Source organism: Oncorhynchus clarkii, chromosome 33, assembly GCF_045791955.1.
Source record: "Oncorhynchus clarkii lewisi isolate Uvic-CL-2024 chromosome 33, UVic_Ocla_1.0, whole genome shotgun sequence".
NCBI lineage: Eukaryota > Metazoa > Chordata > Actinopteri > Salmoniformes > Salmonidae > Oncorhynchus > Oncorhynchus clarkii.
The window spans coordinates 29455145-29475992 of NC_092179.1; the positions used below are offsets into that span (position 1 = coordinate 29455145).

The 20848-nt window shown below is 43.9% G+C and overlaps 1 protein-coding gene across 2 annotated transcripts in view; it reads left to right on the forward strand.

Annotated features, from left to right (window-relative positions):
- LOC139392613 (prickle-like protein 1) overlaps positions 1-20848 on the forward strand; it is a 67533-nt gene that overhangs the window by 16565 nt on the left and 30120 nt on the right. Inside the window, exons 1-2 of one of the 2 annotated variants that reach the window (XM_071140706.1) lie at positions 12706-12931; positions 18566-18928. In XM_071140706.1, the coding sequence (XP_070996807.1) occupies positions 12917-12931; positions 18566-18928 (378 nt within the window). In that variant the 5' untranslated portion in view covers positions 12706-12916. Of the gene's footprint in view, positions 1-12705; positions 12932-18565; positions 18929-20848 lie in introns of those variants that run through there. The other variant, XM_071140707.1, reaches the window with a different exon arrangement.

Below are 20848 nucleotides of genomic sequence, written 5' to 3' on the forward strand. Positions count from 1 at the left end.
TATCCAGGTTTTTATTAGCTGTGTAGTAGCCCTGTGCCAACTCCCTGTCCTCTGTCTCTCAGTCAGTCTAATTTAATATTGTTAACTGACACATTCCACTTAACGAGTCTAGAAGTCACTCTGACCTTTGTCTCTGCAGCTGAAAGGGTGATCTCTCTCTCTGCTGCTGAAAATATGATATTTCTCTCTGCAGCTGAAAAGGTGATCTCTCTCTCTGCAGCTGAAAAGGTGATCTCTCTCCCTGATGCTGAAAGGGTGATCTCTCTCCCTGCAGCTGAAAGGGTGATCTCTCTCTCTGCAGCTGAAAAGGTGATCTCTCTCCCTGATGCTGAAAGGGTGATCTCTCTCCCTGATGCTGAAAAGGTGATCTCCCTCTCTGTGCAGCTGACTTGAAACACCCTTCTCTCTCAGTATGAGTGAACCCAAAGTAATGGTCTCTCCAGCTGTCCTACACAGACCTGTCCTCATCCTGACAGTAACCCTGTCCTCTAAATCTGTCCCACACAGACCTGTCCCCATCATGACAGTCTACTCTGTCCTCTATAGTTGTCCCACACAGACCTGTCCTCATCCTTACAGTAACCCTGTCCTCTATAGTTGTCCCACACAGACCTATCCTCATCCTGACAGTAACCCTGTCCTCTATAGCTGTCCTACACAGACCTGTCCTCATCCTGACAGTAACCCTGTCCTCTATAGCTGTCCCACACAGACCTGTCCTCATCCTGATAGTAACCCTGTCCGCTATAGCTGTCCCACACAGACCTGTCCTCATCCTGACAGCTTACACTCTAGTTTATGGTCCACAATGTCCCCACCTTCCCTAAACAGAGATGGGATTTCTAGCACCATCCTGTCAAAACAAGTTAAGACTGGTTGATTAGTCAAACCAACCGGTTGGTAAATGGCACAAGAGCATTGAAGTGATCTGTTAACAAGATATGGGCATCCATTTCCTAAGCTTTATGATGGGAAGCTCCCTCCATCCACTAATGCAGTCATTAGAGCTCTGTGAAGGTGAATTCCTCAACAGGAGGACAGATCCTTATTAGTTCCTTAGTGAAGTAGTAACCGTGTGTGAAGGTGCTAACCTCAGTCCATTCTAATGCTCAGCAGTTATAGAGGAGATCTTCACACTCTTCTGGAGGAACAAAGCAACGACCCTGTATAAAACAACTTTCTCTATAAGCTCAACTTAGCCACCATTGTTTCTCAACTCTGCCCAGGACCCTTAACTACAAACTAGAGGGTGAAATTAATGGCTCTTCATGTACTGCACTATAGCCTACAGGGACAGCAAATCTTAGAGTGGCATGGGATAGATAATTTCATTTAACTTTTTTCTTTGAGTTTGTCTTCCTTTTATTGGGGAAAAGACACAGGAATAAACTCAGTTCGGTCTATAATGTATTTTCATACTTGATTCACCTCATTTATGGATGTTGAAGACAGAGTAACCCAGGATGACTTTCTTTCATTGGAGACTCAGTTCGGTCTATAATGTATTTTCATTCTTGATTCACCTCATTTATGGATGTTGAAGACAGAGTAACCCAGGATGACTTTCTTTCATTGGAGACTCAGTTCGGTCTATAATGTATTTTCATTCTTGATTCACCTCATTTATGGATGTTGAAGACAGAGTAACCCAGGATGACTTTCTTTCATTGGAGACTCAGTTCGGTCTATAATGTATTTTCATTCTTGGTTCACCTCATTCATACTCCATTACATTGATGTCAGCCCAGGTTGTTTAGGGACTCCTGTCTCTGCTGTGAGTGAATGGGAAAGCTGCAGTAACCCGCTGTGCTATTTGGTTGAACCTTTAAACTCTAAAGTGGGATAATTCCTCAATATAATGTAATCCAGTCATAAGCAGTCAAGGGATTTATAGAAAACCCACTTAACCACAGCATAATTCTCGAACATATCCTGGGATATGACGCAGGGCAACGTAGCGCAGCAAGGAAAGATTGACAGATATTTACAATTCCAAAGACTTCAAGGAAAACCTGTAGAGAGAAATAAAATACATTACATTTAGAGGTGTCATTCTTTTTCTTAATCAAAGTGCCTCTACTAGGAAGCATAGATAAATCCTATAGCAATGAGTCCTGTAACAAAGTCTGTTGATGTCAATGTTCATGTGTTTTGGTGTCTTCAGTCCTGCCCAGTGCCCTGCTTTAAGAATCTATGTAGAGAAAATAAATGGAATATTTTCATAATAAAATAAGTGGTGATTATTTTATTTGTATAAAATAAATCCTATAACAAGGTTGTTAACATCCGTTCGAGCCTTAATGTCCACAGCCCTGCCCAGTGTTCTGCTTTCAAACCAGCTGACATGACTTAATCCCTTGGTCAAATATTATGAGCAGGAATGACTGCTACGTGACCAAGGGTTTCAACTCTGCCTGTGCCAGCCTCAACCCAGCAGTGAGACAATTCTAAACTGAGGTTACCTAAGAGCCAGCAGGATAACAAGGGCAGCGGCATGGAAGATCTGTTTTAGTCACTGCTACTCTGTCTGTGCCAGCCTCAACCCAGCAGTGAGACAATTCTAAACTGAGGTTACCTAAGAGCCAGCAGGATAACAAGGGCAGCGGCATGGAAGATCTCATCTAGTCACTGCTACTCTGTCTGTGCCAGCCTCAACCCAGCAGTGAGACAATTCTAAAATGAGGTTACCTAAGAGCCAGCAGGATAACAAGGGCAGCGGCATGGAAGATCTCATCTAGTCACTGCTACTCTGTCTGTGCCAGCCTCAACCCAGCAGTGAGACAATTCTAAACTGAGGTTACCTAAGAGCCAGCAGGATAACAAGGGCAGCGGCATGGAAGATCTCATCTAGTCACTGCTACTCTGTCTGTGCCAGCCTCAACCCAGCAGTGAGACAATTCTAAACTGAGGTTACCTAAGAGCCAGCAGGATAACAAGTGCAGCGGCATGGAAGATCTCATCTAGTCACTGCTACTCTGTCTGTGCCAGCCTCAACCCAGCAGTGAGACAATTCTAAAATGAGGTTACCTAAGAGCCAGCAGGATAACAAGGGCAGCGGCATGGAAGATCTCATCTAGTCACTGCTACTCTGTCTGTGCCAGCCTCAACCCAGCAGTGAGACAATTCTAAAATGAGGTTACCTAAGAGCCAGCAGGATAACAAGGGCAGCGGCATGGAAGATCTGTTTTAGTCACTGCTACTCTGTCTGTGCCAGCCTCAACCCAGCAGTGAGACAATTCTAAACTGAGGTTACCTAAGAGCCAGCAGGATAACAAGGGCAGCGGCATGGAAGATCTGATCTAGTCACTGCTACTCTGCCATTGGCAGTGTGGAGAGGCTAGCGGAGTTATCCTGGGTTGTGTTTCCAAATGGCACCCTATTCACTATAGTGCACTACTTTGACCAGAGCCCATAGGGAACGGGGTGCCATTTGGGACACATACCTAGTTTAATTTGGAGGGTTTTCAGCTCTCGAAGCCTCCGGCGCTGCAGATCACAGTCAGAGCTTTGGGTTTTATTAAGTTGTACTGGGTTTTATTAAGTTATATTGGGTTTTATTAAGTTGTACTGGGTTTTATTAAGTTGTACTGGGGTTTATTAAGTTGTATTGTGTTTTATTAAGTTGTATTGTGTTTTATTAAGTTGTACTGGGTTTTATTAAGTTGTACTGGGTTTTGTTAAGTTGTACTGGGGTTTGTTAAGTTGTATTGGGTTTTGTTAAGTTGTACTGGGTTTTATTAAGTTGTACTGGGTTTTATTAAGTTGTATTGTGTTTTATTAAGTTGTATTGTGTTTTATTAAGTTGTACTGGGTTTTATTAAGTTGTACTGGGTTTTGTTAAGTTGTACTGGGGTTTGTTAAGTTGTACTGGGGTTTGTTAAATTGTATTGGGTTTTGTTAAGTTGTACTGGGTTTTATTAAGTTGTACTGGGTTTTATTAAGTTGTACTGGGTTTTGTTAAGTTGTACTGGGTTTTGTTAAGTTGTACTGGGGTTTGTTAAGTTGTATTGGGTTTTGTTAAGTTGTACTGGGTTTTATTAAGTTGTATTGTGTTTTATTAAGTTGTACTGGGTTTTATTAAGTTGTATTGGGTTTTGTTAAGTTGTACTGGGTTTTGTTAAGTTGTACTGGGGTTTGTTAAGTTGTACTGGGTTTTATTAAGTTGTACTGGGTTTTATTAAGTTGTTTTGGGTTTTGTTAAGTTGTATTGGGATTTATCAAATCAAATCAAATGTATTTCTAAAGCCCTTCGTACATCAGCTGATATCTCAAAGTGCTGTACAGAAACCCAGCCTAAAACCCCAAACAGCAAACAATGCAGGTGTAGAAGCACGGTGGCTAGGGAAAACTCCCTAGAAAGGCCAAAATCTAGGAAGAAACCTAGAGAGGAACCAGGCTATGTGGGGTGGCCAGTCCTCTTCTGGCTGTGCCGGGTGGAGATTATAACAGAACATGGCCAAGATGTTCAAATGTTCATAAATGACCAGCATGGTCCAATAATAATAAGGCAGAACAGTTGAAACTGGAGCAGCAGCACGGCCAGGTGGACTGGGGACAGCAAGGAGTCATCATGTCAGGTAGTCCTGAGGCATGGTCCTAGGGCTCAGGTCCTCCGAGAGAGAGAAAGAAAGAGAGCAAGAGAGAATTAGAGAGAGCACACTTAAATTCACACAGGACACCAAATAGGACAGGAGAAGTACTCCAGATATAACAAACTGACCCTAGCCCCCCGACACATAAACTACTGCAGCATAAATACTGGAGGCTGAGACAGGAGGGGTCAGGAGACACTGTGGCCCCATCCGAGGACACCCCCGGACAGGGCCAAACAGGAAGGATATAACCCCGCCCACTTTGCCAAAGCACAGCCCCCACACCACTAGAGGGATATCTTCAACCACCAACTTACCATCCTGAGACAAGGCTGAGTATAGCCCACAAAGATCTCCGCCACGGCACAACCCAAGGGGGGGCGCCAACCCAGACAGGATGATCACATCAGTGACTCAACCCACTCAGGTGACGCACCCCTCCCAGGGACGGTATGAGAGAGCCCCAGTAAGCCAATGACTCAATGACTTAGAGGCAGAGAATCCCAGTGGAAAGAGGGGAACCGGCCAGGCAGAGACAGCAAGGGCGGTTCGTTGCTCCAGAGCCTTTCCGTTCACCTTCCCACTCCTGGGCCAGACTACACTCATTTATGAAGTTGTACTGGGTTAAGTTAAGTTGTATTGGGTTTTATTAAGTTGTACTGGGGTTTTTTTAAGTTGCATTTTGTTTTGTTAAGTTGTATTACATTTTATTAAGTTGTATTGGGTTTTATTAAAATCTAGAGGGGGTGTAATCTGGAGGGGTGAAATCTAGAGGGGGTGAAATCTAGAGGGGGTGAAATCTAGAGTTGTGAAATCTAGAGGGGGTGAAATCTAGAGTTGTGAAATCTAGAGGGGGTGAAATCTAGAGGGGGTGAAATCTAGAGGGGTTATGCTAGGACATGTTGATTATATAGAGGAGGATTGTAGTTTTAGTTTGATAGTTCTATTGACCATTTTATCTCATCAAACTGAACTACAGAACATAATAATCTACATTTTATCTCACCAAACTGAACTACAGAACATAATGATCTATATTTTATCTCACCAAACTGAACTACAGAACATAATGATCTACATTTTATCTCATCAAACTGAACTACGGAACATAATAATCTATATTTTATCTCACCAAACTGAACTACAGAACATAATCATCTATATTTTATCTCACCAAACTGAACTACAGAACATAATAATCTATATTTTATCTCACCAAACTGAACTACAGAACATAATAATCTATATTTTATCTCACCAAACTGAACTACAGAACATAATCATCTATATTTTAAGTGCGAAGGTTCTTGTATTAATAGGATGATGTTGTCTCCTAAGACATCAGATGAGGAAATGGCTTCTGACGAATAGTTATACACCCTGATAAAAGAATCATTAGGTGGGTGATTGGATTTGGAATCACTGGTCACTTTAATAATGTTTACATACTGCTTTCCTCATCTCATATGTATATACTGTATTCTATTCTACTGTATTTTACTCAACGCCACTCCGACATTGCTCGTCCTAATATTTATATATTTCTTAATTCCATTCTTTTACTTTAGATGTGTGTGTATTGTTGTGAATTGTTAGATACTACTGTACTGTTAGCCCTAGGAACACCCGCTACACCTGCAATAGCGTCTGCTAAACATGTGTATGTGACCAATAAAAAGTGATTTTATTTGTCCTGTTTTACACATGTACCAGTGTGTATTAATACGTGTTAATTAGAAATGTGTTTTTTGCATATCCCAACTCCCCCTGACACACCCTCTGAGAGTGGGGTCACGGCCAGTGTTCTGACTGATGAGCCATGGGACTTTATCCCCTATCTATCCTTAGTAGTGATCTGACCTGTGTGATGTGCAGAACACTGGTAGCTAAACGTCTCATTAGGAGCTAACTCCGGCTATCTCTACTGCGCTAATTCAAACACTTAACAACATGGTCGTCCATCTGAGCACATCAATGACCACATTAACACATCATCCCTCCTCTAATACACAACTCTGATAGACACCGACAGTATGTGAATGATGTTATGCGGCACAGGAAAATAGACACCTCGTTGAATACAGGAAAATAGACACCTCGTTGAATACAGGAGAATACACATCTGGGATAACACCTCTTTGACTTGTAAACCTGTTTAGTCCAAGGGAGTCAAGGGACACAGCTTTCTGTTTAGTCTAGGGGAGTTAAGAGACACAGCTTTCTGTTTAGTCTAGGGGAGTTGAGGAACACAGCTTTCTGTTTAGTCTAGGGGAGTTGAGGAACACAGCTTTCTGTTTAGTCTAGGGGGGTTGAGGGACACAGCTTTCTGTTTAGTCTAGGGGGGTTGAGGGACACAGCTTTCTGTTTAGTCTAGGGGAGTCGAGAGACACAGCTTGCTGTTTTGTCTAGGGGAGTTGAGGAGCACAGCTTTCTGTTTAGTCTAGGGGAGTCGAGGAACACAGCTTTCTGTTTTGTCTAGGGGAGTCGAGGGACACAGCTTTCTGTTTTGTCTAGGGGAGTCGAGGGACACAGCTTTCTGTTTAGTCTAGGGGAGTTGAGGAACACAGCTTTCTGTTTAGTCTAGGGGTCGAGAGACACAGCTTTCTGTTTAGTCTAGGGGAGTCGAGGGACACAGCTTTCTGTTTAGTCTAGGGGTCGAGAGACACAGCTTTCTGTTTAGTCTAGGGGAGTCGAGAGACACAGCTTTCTGTTTTGTCTAGGGGAGTCGAGGGACACAGCTTTCTGTTTAGTCTAGGGGAGTTGAGGAACACAGCTTTCTGTTTAGTCTAGGGGTCGAGAGACACAGCTTTCTGTTTAGTCTAGGGGAGTCGAGAGACACAGCTTTCTGTTTAGTCTAGGGGAGTCGAGAGACACAGCTTTCTGTTTTGTCTAGGGGAGTCGAGAGACACAGCTTTCTGTTTAGTCTAGGGGAGTTGAGGAACACAGCTTTCTGTTTAGTCTAGGGGAGTCAATGGACACAGCTTTCTGTTTTGTCTAAGGGAGTCAATGGACACAGCTTTCTGTTTAGTCTTAGGGGGTCGAGGGACACAGCTTTCTGTTTAGTCTAGGGGGGTCGAGGGACACAGCTTTCTGTTTTGTCTAGGGGAGTCGAGAGAAACAGCTTTCTGTTTAGTCTAGGGGAGTCGAGAGACACAGCTTTCTGTTTAGTCTAGGGGAGTCGAGGAACACAGCTTGCTGTTTTGTCTAGGGGAGTTGAGGAACACATCTTTCTGTTTAGTCTAGGGGAGTCGAGGAACACAGCTTTCTGTTTAGTCTAGGGGAGTTGAGGAACACAGCTTTCTGTTTAGTCTAGTGGGGTCGAGAGACACAGCTTTCTGTTTAGTCTAGGGGTCGAGAGACACAGCTTTCTGTTTTGTCTAGGGGGGTCGAGAGACACAGCTTTCTGTTTTGTCTAGGGGAGTCGAGAGAAACAGCTTTCTGTTTAATCTAGGGGAGTCAATGGACACTGCTTTCTGTTTTGTCTAGGGGTCGAGAGACACAGCTTTCTGTTTAGTCTAGGGGAGTCGAGGAACACAGCTTGCTGTTTTGTCTAGGGGGGTCGAGAGACACAGCTTTCTGTTTAATCTAGGGGAGTCGAGGAACACAGCTTTCTGTTTAATCTAGGGGAGTCGAGGAACACAGCTTTCTGTTTAATCTAGGGGAGTCGAGGAACACAGCTTTCTGTTTTGTCTAGGGGGGTCGAGAGACACAGCTTTCTGTTTTGTCTAAGGGGGTCGAGAGACACAGCTTGCTGTTTTGTCTAGGGGAGTTGAGGAGCACAGCTTTCTGTTTAGTCTAGGGGAGTCGAGGAACACAGCTTTCTGTTTAGTCTAGGGGAGTTGAGGAACACAGCTTTCTGTTTAGTCTAGTGGGGTCGAGAGACACAGCTTTCTGTTTAGTCTAGGGGTCGAGAGACTCAGCTTTCTGTTTAGTCTAGGGGTCGAGAGACACAGCTTTCTGTTTTGTCTAGGGGAGTTGAGGGCCAAAGCTTTCTGTTTTGTCTAGGGGTCGAGAGAAACAGCTTTCTGTTTTGTCTAGGGGAGTTGAGGGACACAGCTTTCTGTTTAGTCTAGGGGGGTTGAGGGACACAGCTTTCTGTTTAGTCTAGGGGAGTTGAGGGACACAGCTTTCTGTTTAGTCTAGGGGAGTCGAGAGACACAGCTTTCTGTTTAGTCTAGGGGGGTTGAGGGACACAGCTTTCTGTTTAGTCTAGGGGAGTTGAGGGACACAGCTTTCTGTTTAGTCTAGGGGGGTTGAGGGACACAGCTTTCTGTTTAGTCTAGGGGAGTTGAGGGACACAGATTTCTGTTTAGTCTAGGGGAGTCGAGAGACACAGCTTTCTGTTTAGTCTAGGGGGGTTGAGGGACACAGCTTTCTGTTTAGTCTAGGGGAGTCGAGAGACACAGCTTTCTGTTTAGTCTAGGGGGGTTGAGGGACACAGCTTTCTGTTTAGTCTAGGGGAGTTGAGGGACACAGCTTTCTGTTTAGTCTAGGGGAGTCGAGAGACACAGCTTTCTGTTTTGTCTAGGGGGGTTGAGGGACACAGCTTTCTGTTTAGTCTAGGGGAGTCGAGAGACACAGCTTTCTGTTTAGTCTAGGGGAGTTGAGGGACACAGCGTTCTGTTTTGTCTAGGGGAGTTGAGAGACACAGTTTTCTGTTTAGTCTAGGGGGGTTGAGGGACACAGCTTTCTGTTTAGTCTAGGGGGGTTGAGGGACACAGCTTTCTGTTTTGGGTCTGTAGGTATATTAGTTTGGAATCTGACTGGGTCTCAGGTTTACTGATCATAGCCCTGACAGGTTAGAAGTTAGACTGGGTTGTGAATGGAGCGAGGCAATAGGCAGATGGGTCGATTGGATGACAGCGGGAGTGTGTGTTTGTGTGTGTCAGTGGTGTGTGTGACAGTGCCAAAGGTTACTGCATAAACCCTTCATTAGTTACATTGACTCGAAAGGCTGCGGACATCTGAATACCAGCCAAGGCATCATTCACTCAGAGCATGTCCGATGGCCTGGCACGTCGTTGAAATATCACCATTATCCCCACAATGGCCACCCAGGGGAAGGTCAATGGGGTTTACAATGGGAAGGAAGGAAACTGGCAGGAAATACACCCTAGGTGTTTCGCTACATTACTTCCTCCTCTTGACTAAGAAAGCACTGAGGTATATTTGGTTCTTCACTGTTTCACAGTGTGGATTGGGACAGACGGTTCTGCTATTCTGGACTGGAGGAAGCAGGAAAGGCTGGGATGGTGAACATGCACACACACCCTGTCCCAGGAAGCAGAGCAGATGACAAGGTCAACTGCCTCTTCTGTTTCTGAAGGGCTTTCTCTGAACGACCCCACGGTGGCTTCTGGCCACAAGCCCAGCCTACTTCTGAATGGATAATATCTCCTCTATTGTCTGAAAGAAAGAGCCTCTATTCCTGGGAGTATTTTTTAAATCTTCAGGCATTTTGTGACCCTGTCATTGTCTATATTGTGAGAGGAAAAGTGGCTTTGGGGCTTTTTTGTTGGTGTTTTGGTCCGAAAAGTGACTCTTCGGCCATTTTGATATGTTGGTCAAACTAGGATTTGTTTTCTTACCTGCCTAAACTTTAACGTTTCCACCAGGAGTTTTACATGTTGATCCAGATAAATATCTTCCACTCAAAGCATGGTATTCTCTGAGCTAAGTTAAAGTGGCTTTTAGTTTGCTGTGCCAAGACCCTGGAAACCTGGAGAGTCTGTTCGCCTCTCTCTGAAAGGTATGCCAGAATTGCTCTTTGCTCTCTCTCTCACTGTCTCTGTATCTCTCTCCTTTTCTCTCTTTCCGTCCCTCCCTCCCTCCCTCCCTCCCTCCCTCCCTCCCTCCCTCCCTCACAAATCCTAAATCATAGTTATTCCTCATGTGTACCTGGTAATTTGGCATGTGACAAACTGTTTTGCTCCATTCTCCATAGACAGTGGCAGGGCGTCCTGAGGGAGGGTCCTTTGTCCCAGGCACAAAGATGGAAACACATTTGTCATTCAGCTCTTTAATGAAGCCATCAACCCCTCATGATGAGCAATGGTGAAGACCTGGTGCAAATAAAGCAAGGAAACGTCTCTCGCTTGTTTATGGACGTTCAAAATGTTGATCTCCGACCAGTAAACAACGTTCTGTCCTATATGGAATTGCGTTGAGGTTCTGGAACATGTGCGTGATACATGTGTATCATTTAGCAGAAGCTCGTATCCAGAGCAACTGAGATTAAGTGAATTGCTCAAGCACACATCAACTGATTTTTCTCCTAGTTGATTGGGGATTCAAACCAGCGACCTTTCGGTAACTGGCCCAATGTGCTTAACCCCTAGGCTGCCTGTTGGGAGTTCACTGCTGATGTGAACTGTTCTGGGATCATTTGAGATGAGAGGTGACTCCTCAGTGACACTCATTCAGGCTGGGAGTAGGGGAGCTCAGTTTGGGGTTGTATGTGGTGACATCCATAGGAATAGATGAGGACTCTCACCATCTCAGCCTCTGCAGAAAACGTCATGGGAATATTTCATATGCTGATAAAAGATAGAAGATAGAAGATAAAATATAGATAAAGGTCAAATATACAAAGATGTGACGCAGATAGGAGATGGCTACAGTAGGAGATGGCTACAGTTTGTATCACTGTTTACGTGTCACTAGCCACTTTAAAAATAAAAATAAATGGATTTAATAAATGTATCACTAGTCACTTTACACAATGCGACTTTATATAATGTTTACATACCCTACATTACTCATCACATATGTATATATGTATATACTGTACTCTACACCATCTACTGCATCTTGCCTATGCCGTTCGGCCATCGCTCATGGCCGATGTACATATTCTTATTAATTCCTTTGCACTTGTGTGTAAAAGGTAGTTGCGTGAAATTGTTAGATTACCTGTTGGTTATTACTGCAAGGTCGGAACTAGAAACACAAGCATTTCGCTACACTCACATAAACACCAATACAATTTGATTTGAAGACACTTCCAAAACACTCAGCTTGCTTCCTGCAATAATTCTGAGGTCATCTATTTATTTAGCTGGAAGCAATAATTAAACCATATTTGATTGTTTCACATAATGGTTATTGTTCTGTGGACTTGAGGTTTAAAGCTGGAACACTAGTAAATCAGACAAACGGTGGAACAGATTGAACCACAGATGTTTTCTCTACAGAGAGCCTCTGACATAACCCTGGATCTGTTCTCTTCTCTGGTGAGGAGAAACCACTTGATGATAGCAGAGGTTTGGAGAGGGAGAGGGAGAGGGAGAGGGAGAGGGAGAAGGGGGGGAGAGAGTTAGAGAGAGGCAGAGCGAGAGAGAGAGAGAGAGAGAGAGAGAGAGAGAGAGAGAGAGAGAAGGGGGGGAGAGAGTTAGAGAGAGGCGGCAGGGTAGCCTAGTGGTTAGAGCGTTGGACTAGTAACTGGAAGGTTGCAAGTTCAAACCCCCGAGCTGACAAGGAACAAATCTGTCGTTCTGCCCCTGAACAGGCAGTTAACCCACTGTTCCTAGGCCGTCATTGAAAATAAGAATTTGTTCTTAACTGACTTGCCTGGTTAAATAAAGGTAAAATAAAAAAAAAAAAAAAAAGAGGCAGAGCGTTTGTGTCTGTAAGTTGTTGCCCACTTGAGAATGAGAACGTGTACGGCTGTGCAGTGATTGGAACGTCGGTCAGTGTGTGGAAATGTTGTGGACAGTCATCTGGTCAGAGGGATGTTAGAGAGAAGGAAGGTGAGGGGATGGGAGGGAAGAGGGGTGAGGGGTGAGGGGAAAGGAGGAGGGGGTGAGGGGAACGGTCAGCGGAGAGGGTTGAGGGGAACGGTGGGGAGCTTGGCTGTGGCTGTTGATTCTTGAAGTGTATTTGAAGTGCAGTGGGAGGGCTGGAGAGAGGGTGGGCGGAGGACGAGGGAGGGGGAGGAAGGAGGGGGATAAGTAGGAGGGAGATGAGGAGGAGGGGGGGTGGAGGGGGCGGGATGAGGGGGAGGGGCTGGCCTGAGTGCCAGAGCAGGGTGAGTGCAGCTCACACACACACTCACTCAGACACTGGAGACAGAGACATCACCTCCATGTGTATATGTGCTTTGTGATTCAAACCTTTGCATTTTGGAACTAGACTAATTGATTATCCTTGGTCTAACACTGAGACAGCTTGGATAGACCAACGTTGGAGGAAATTGGAGGACCCTGTGGATAGATTAGACTCTGTGGGAGTAGTGTTGTGGGCATGCAGCCGGACCTCTAGCGCTGTGGCGGAGGCTGGGAGAGTCGTCTTGTGACTGAGGGATTTGGGAAGAGAGGAGAGGACCAATGCTTTTCATAGAGGTAAGAGTTCTGCCTTGGGCTCCTTCAGATGCAACAGAGAGCAATTCATACTTTTTGGAAACTGATTTAAAACCATTACAATGTAGAGGGAGTGGAAGCTCTGTGAATGTAGAGTTATAATTATTGGGTAGATTCAGGTTTGTTATGGGTGGAGCTAACTGCTGTGAACGGATGAACGATATGTTGACAGACAGAATGGTTAGGCTTAGTTCAGAAGTATGTGGAACGTGATGCGTGTGAGTGGTTGTTTGACGTCAACAGAGGGGAGGTGAGACAGATGGGGCTCTATATCAGTGTGTGTCTCTCTCTCCTCCCAGATGAGGCTCTATATCGGTGTGTCTCCCTCTCTCCTCCTCCCAGATGAGGCTCTATATCAGTGTGTGTCTCTCTCTCTCCTCCCAGATTAGGCTCTATATCAGTGTGTGTCTCTCTCCTCCTCCCAGATTAGGCTCTATATCAGTGTGTGTCTCTCTCTCTCCTCCCAAGTGGGGCTCTATATCAGTGTGTGTCTCTCTCCTCCTCCCAGATTAGGCTCTATATCAGTGTGTGTCTCTCTCTCCTCCCAGATGAGGCTCTATATCAGTGTGTCTCTCTTTCCTCCTCCCAGATGAGGCTCTATATCAGTGTGTGTCTCTCTCTCCTCCTCCCAGATGGGGCTCTATATCGGTGTGTGTCTCTCTCTCTCCTCCTCCCAGATTAGGCTCTATATCGGTGTGTGTCTCTCTCTCTCCTCCTCCCAGATGAGGCTCTATATCGGTGTGTGTCTCTCTCTCTCCTCCTCCCAGATTAGGCTCTATATCAGTGTGTGTCTCTCTCTCCTCCTCCCAGATGAGGCTCTATATCGGTGTGTGTCTCTCTCTCCTCCCAGATTAGGCTCTATATCTGTGTGTGTCTCTCTCTCCTCCCAGATTAGGCTCTATATCGGTGTGTGTCTCTCTCTCCTCCTCCCAGATGAGGCTCTATATCGGTGTGTGTCTCTCTCTCCTCCCAGATTAGGCTCTATATCGGTGTGTGTCACTCGCTACTCCTCCCAGATGAGGCTCTATATCGGTGTGTGTCTCTCTCTCTCCTCCTCCCAGAGTAGGCTCTATTTCAGTGTGTCTCTCTCTTCCCAGATGAGGCTCTATATCGGTGTGTGTCTCCCTCTCTCCTCCTCCCAGATGAGGCTCTATATCGGTGTGTGTCTCTCTCTCTCCTCCTCCCAGATTAGGCTCTATATCGGTGTGTGTCTCTCTCTCTCCTCCCTGCCCGCTCCCTCTGTCAGTGTTGTCAGCTGGCAGTATATGTATCAACAGCGAGGCAGGATGTGTGTGTGCAGGTGGTCTCAGTCAAACCGTGTTAGTCCCCCTGTGCCCCCCTATCCCTGGCCCTAACACCTATCTGGCCCTGACAGCTATCTGGCCCTGACACCCATCTGGCCCTAACACCTATCTGGCCCTGACACCCTATCTGGCCCTGACACCTATCTGGCCCTGACACCTATCTGGCCCTGGAATAACAGTCTTCATCAGTTCATCAGGACAGGCTGTGAGGGACGACCTCTGCCTTTAGAGTCCCCTCTCCAACCCTAATGATCTAGCTACATACTACATAGGGTTAGGGTTAGATATACTCCTCTCTATAGGGTTATGGTAAGAGAAACTCCTACATATGTCTGATTATATTAAGATCCTACATCTGTAGGAGTCAGTGACTCTTGTCTGCTTGACTGTCTTCACTATCTGCTCTGATTGTTGTTTCTATTGTATTCTGCCTATATGTAGGGATTCATCATATTCTTCTGTGTAAATCACTAGGGCTGTATATGCTATTTGGTAGTAATAACAACAACATGATTGTGTTTCTATTTTATTCTGCCTATATGTAGGGATTCATCATATTCTTCAGTGTAAATCACTAGAGCTGTATATGTGTATTTGGTAGTAATAACAACAACATCTCCGTACACTGTATTTGATATTCCAGGAAATTGCCATATGAAATCTGTTATAGGCATTCATTTTTAAACGAATGTAATAATTTGCATTAGATAAATAACATATGATTTGCCTAGTCATTACGTAACATAATATTGAACTCAAAACCCCAAAGAATAAGCAAAACAAAACAACCAACTTAAAATGGAGATGACTGTGTAATGAATCTTACACTCATATTTTCTGTTCTCGTAAGTACCAATACTTTATATTTGGAGAACAATTTCATAGTCCTTGTACCTACTGTTGCTTAGGTTACTTGTTACATTTAAATTGCCATGTTTAATTTTTATCTTTATTTAACTAGGCAAGTCAGTTAAGAACAAATTATTATTTACAATGACGGCCGACCTCCAGCCAAACCCTAATCCAGACAATGCTGGGCCAAATTGTGCACCGCCCTATGGGACTCCCAATCACAGCCGGTTGTGATACAGGCTGGAATCGAACCAGGGTCTGTAGTGACACCTCTAGCACTGAGATGCAGTGCCTCAGACCACTGGGCCACTCAGAGGCCTTTAGTATGTGTCAGTATAGGAACAACATGGCCTCCACCTGGAGGGTGTTTACATAGTGCCGATGTTGGGACTTTTTAAATGCCTTTTTTTTTTAAACAAATGTTTCTCTTTCCCTCCGGTCGGCTCTCTCTGGGTTTAAAGGAGCAGAGCAGGGTAGTAAGTTAGACGTTTTGTTTTTGTTTATGTTAAAGACACACATTGTGTTATTGCCAGCGGGTGACAAGGTGTAATGTGAGTACCTGTGTATGTTGGCTCAGGAATCTGCTGGGGATTTTCTCTGACTTTCCTTACTTGACTTTCTAAAAGCAGAGGTTGGGGTAAAGAGGATGGGGGTTAGCAATACATTCACAGGATAATTTCTTAGATTCTTTCACAGGGAACTCTTCTCTTGGTGTGGTCAGAACTGGGCTACACAAAGTGTGTTATTTTTATCCCTTGTAATTAACTGTTTTGAGGACAACATATTTCACGTCTAGACACTGCGCTAGCAGGCTATTCCCAGAAATCCATCACAGTTTTCTCTTGAGGACATGACCTAGACAATTATTGTAATGACACGCCTTTAGCAAATGGCTCTCTATCTCTCCGTCCATCTCGTGACTCGGTTGCTTGGCCGTTGGATAATGTCTCAAGGGCACTTAGGGAAAGTGTTTTACCTCACGCAAGGAAAGGCATTGAGCACCTACTGTAGCAAGAAAGTGTATCTAAAATTGGGCTACTTTTTAGTGGATTGAGCAGGATATTGGCTCTGATTGTGCGGGAAAGAGTCAATAGAATCTGGCAACCATAGAAGTCCATATAAAACATACAGTTATTTAATTATAGGTTATATCGGGGCGGCAGGTAGTCTAGTGGTTAGAGTGTTGGGCCAGTAACCAAAAGGTTGCCGGATCAAATCCCTGAGGTGACAAGGTCAAATCTGTTGTTCTGCCCCTCAACAAGGCAGTTAACCCACTGTTCCCTGGTAGGCTGTCATTGTAAATAAGAATTTGCTCTAAACTGACTTGCCTAGTTAAATTAAAAATATATATATGTGTGCTGTCAACACTGAGTACTACTCATACCACAGAGACCTGGGGTTCTGTTAGATTAGAAGAAGTAATGAGTGATGTCTTCATGTGGTCCTACTTGGTAAAAAGCTGGCAGAGCCACTACGTTGTGTTGTGTGTGTGAAATGAGCTCAGTTCCAGTTCCACAGCCTTTTATGAGCCTTTTTGTATTTGTTGGTTAGAAGCTGCAGGGCTTGTTGTAACTGTATTCAAATCCAAACAAACGTTTCCCCATTCATTTCTCCACAGTGATGTTGACTGGCTGAGTCACAATTACCATCTCTGTTTGAATGGGCATTAGACTGTGATTAACTCATGTGAAGGCATTCAAATTATATCTCAGAATACATTAGCTGACATTAGTTTACATATATTTTCCACAGCTAGCAGGTTACTGACATGTTTTTGTTGAACTTTTTTATTTAAATGATTAGACAGAAAGGTATTAGACCTACATACTCAGACTCTCGGGACATTTGGTCTCTCTTGTGACAGTCCTTGTGACATACCTAATCTTTCAGAAGAAGGTCCCTCCTTGTGACTCAAGAGTGAACTTCCATTAAGTTTAGAGGGCGTCTGTGAAATTCAAACTTTCTCCCCAAACAAGGGTGCTCTTCTCAGGCTATTCTGGTCTTCATTTGCACGTCAAAGGAGCTCAAACAAAACACAAGTGGGGTTTTTAACACCTCCAAGACTTAAACCAGGTTATCTGACAGCGACAGAGTGGTACATCCCAAATGGCACACTATTCCCTATTTAGTGCATCCCAAATGGCACACTATTCCCTATTTAGTGCATCCCAAATGGCACCCTATTCCCTATTTAGTGCACTACTTTAGACCAGGACACATAGAGCTAGCTCCCTTAGAGCTCTGGTCAAAAGTAGTGCACTATATAGGGAATAGGGTGCCATTTGCGACGCGGGTAGAGGGAGGGCTCTGAAGTAGGTGAACACAGAGATAAGAGAGAAGAGAGACTGAAGTGATAAACATCTCTTGATGTAACCCGACACCTCCTCCTTATCAGGTCCTTTAAAAGGCTTTGAAAGGAACCTAAAATGGCTGAGATTCTGTGAAATAGTGATGTGTGTGCCTTAGACAATCACAGACACAAAGCCGTGTTATATGAGGAGATATCATGTCCTCCTACGGTGTGTACTGTGGTGTCGTCATGGACACCGGCCCCCTGTGCCCAATACAACCTCAACCTATGAACCAGCAGTGTTTCACTGTGATTGTGACCAGTACAACAGGTCTCTGAATGTACCGCTCTGTGTCAGTCCCACAAGCGTCCTGTCCTTGTCCCTGTCCTGTCCTTGTAAGCCACACACTAGGTATTAAATACATTTTTTACACACGCACAGCTTTGGATGTGCCCTGTACAAAAGGTCTCTGACTCAATGTACAGTTCAGTGTCATGTGATGTCAGGGGATTTAATCATGATTATAAGACCAGATCCATTTAACAGTCAGTCTGTACTCCACTAACCTGTCTAATATACTGCACAGTCTTAACTCTACAGTGAGGGCTGTGAGCATCCATCCAGCTCACTGTTAGACCCAGGCCTTCCAGCAGCGATGCTGAGTTGGAGGTATCTGTTACAGTGGTACTTCATGTAGGGATTCAACTCTAGGATTATATTGGCACACTGTACATGATATAGGCACACTACAACCTGTCATCTACTGTAACTACATTCTGCCATTCAGATACTGTTGTTTCTTTAGCTAGGCAAGTCAGTTAAGAACAGATTCTTATTTACAATGACGGCCTACCGGGGAACAGTGGGTTAACTGCCTTGTTCAGGGGCAGAATGACAGATTTTTACCTTGCCAGCTCGGTCCAGGAACCTTTCAGTTACTGGCCCAATGCTCTAACCACTAGGATCTAGGCTACCTGCCGCTCTGTTTCTATACGAGAGCAGACCAGTGTTTTCAGGAAAGCAGAAACAGACAACAACGTTTGATATAGAGATGTCCCTCCCGATATATAAAGTCTGAAAAACCACTGACTGAATGAGGAATTATTCTAAACGTTGAATTTGGGGGCATTTGATAACACTTCGTCTCCTTTTCTGTCTCCCTCGGGCAGCGCCCGCGTGTGATGAACCTGGAGCGGCCGGTGGGTGTCCGGGGCCTGGATATGGAGCAGCGGACGGGGGGTGTCCAGGGCCTGGATATGGAGCAGCGGACGGGGGGTGTCCGGGGCCTGGATATGGAGCAGCGGACGGGGGGTGTCCGGGGCCTGGATATGGAGCAGCGGACGGGGGGTGTCCGGGGCCTGGATATGGAGCAGCGGACGGGGGGTGTCCGGGGCCTGGATATGGAGCAGCGGACGGGGGGGAAGCTGGGGAAACTGACACTGGGCTTCCAGAGGAGCTCTACGTCAGACGATGACTCAGGTTGTGCCCTTGAGGAATACGCCTGGGTACCGCCTGGACTCAGACCTGAACAGGTGAGCAGCACGGCATCATCATCATCATCATCATATCCTCATTTGTCTGTTGAATAGTCAACCACAAGCTTCTCCAGTAACTACGGTCGCTAACAACGACCACCTCAGTGGCATCACATAAAGTCAGTAAATTAATGCATGTGTATATGTGTTTGGTGCCTCTGCTAAGTCAAGATGACGGTCAACAGCATCATCACCTTCAGTCAAATTAGATGGAGATACATGACTGTAACTATAACATGATGGAGATACATGACTGTAACTATAACATGATGGAGATACATGACTGTAACTATAACATGATGGAGATACATGACTGTAACTATAACATGATGGAGATACATGACTGTAACTATAACATGATGGAGATACATGACTGTAACTATAACATGATGGAGATACATGACTGTAACTATAACATGATGGAGATACATGACTGTAACTATAACATGATGGAGATATATGACTGTAAATATAACATGATGGAAATACATGACTGTAACTATAACATGATGGAGATATATGACTGTAACTATAACATGATGGAGATACATGACTGTAACTATAACCTGTAACTATAACATGATAGAGATACATGACTGTAACTATAACATGATGGAGATACATGACTGTAACTATAACATGATGGAGATATATGACTGTAACTATAACATGATGGAGATACATGACTGTAACTATAACCTGTAAATATAACATGATGGAGATATATGACTGTAACTATAACATGATGGAGATACATGACTGTAACTATAACATGATGGAGATATATGACTGTAACTATAACATGATGGAGATACATGACTGTAACTATAACCTGTAAATATAACATGATGGAGATATATGACTGTAACTATAACATGATGGAGATACATGACTGTAACTATAACATGATGGAGATATATGACTGTAAATATAACATGATGGAGATACATGACTGTAACTAAAACATGATGGAGATACATGACTGTAAATATAACATGATGGAGATACATGACTGTAACTATAACATGATGGAGATACATGACTGTAACTATAACATGATGGAGATACATGACTGTAACTATAACATGATGGAGATACATGACTGTAACTATAACATGATGGAGATACATGACTGTAACTATAACCTGTAAATATAACATGATGGAGATACATGACTGTAACTACAACATGATGGAGATACATGTCTGTAACTATAACATGATGGAGATACATGACTGTAACTATAACCTGTAAATATAACATGATGGAGATACATGACTGTAACTACAACATGATGGAGATACATGACTGTAACTACAACATGATGGAGATGCATGACTGTAACTACAACATGATGGAGATACATGACTGTAACTATAACATGATGGAGATACATGACTGTAACTATAACCTGTAAATATAACATGATGGAGATACATGACTGTAACTACAACATGATGGAGATACATGTCTGTAAATATAACATGATGGAGATACATGACTGTAACTATAACATGATGGAGATATATGACTGTAACTATAACATGATGGAGATACATGACTGTAAATATAACATGATGGAGATACATGACTGTAACTATAACATGATGGAGATATATGACTGTAACTATAACATGATGGAGATACATGACTGTAACTATAACATGATGGAGATACATGACTGTAACTATAACATGATGGAGATACATGACTGTAAATATAACATGATGGAGATACATGACTGTAACTATAACCTGTAACTATAACATGATGGAGATACATGACTGTAACTATAACCTGTAACTATAACATGATGGAGAAATATGACTGTAACTATAACATGATGGAGATACATGACTGTAAATATAACATGATGGAGATACATGACTGTAACTATAACATGATGGAGATACATGA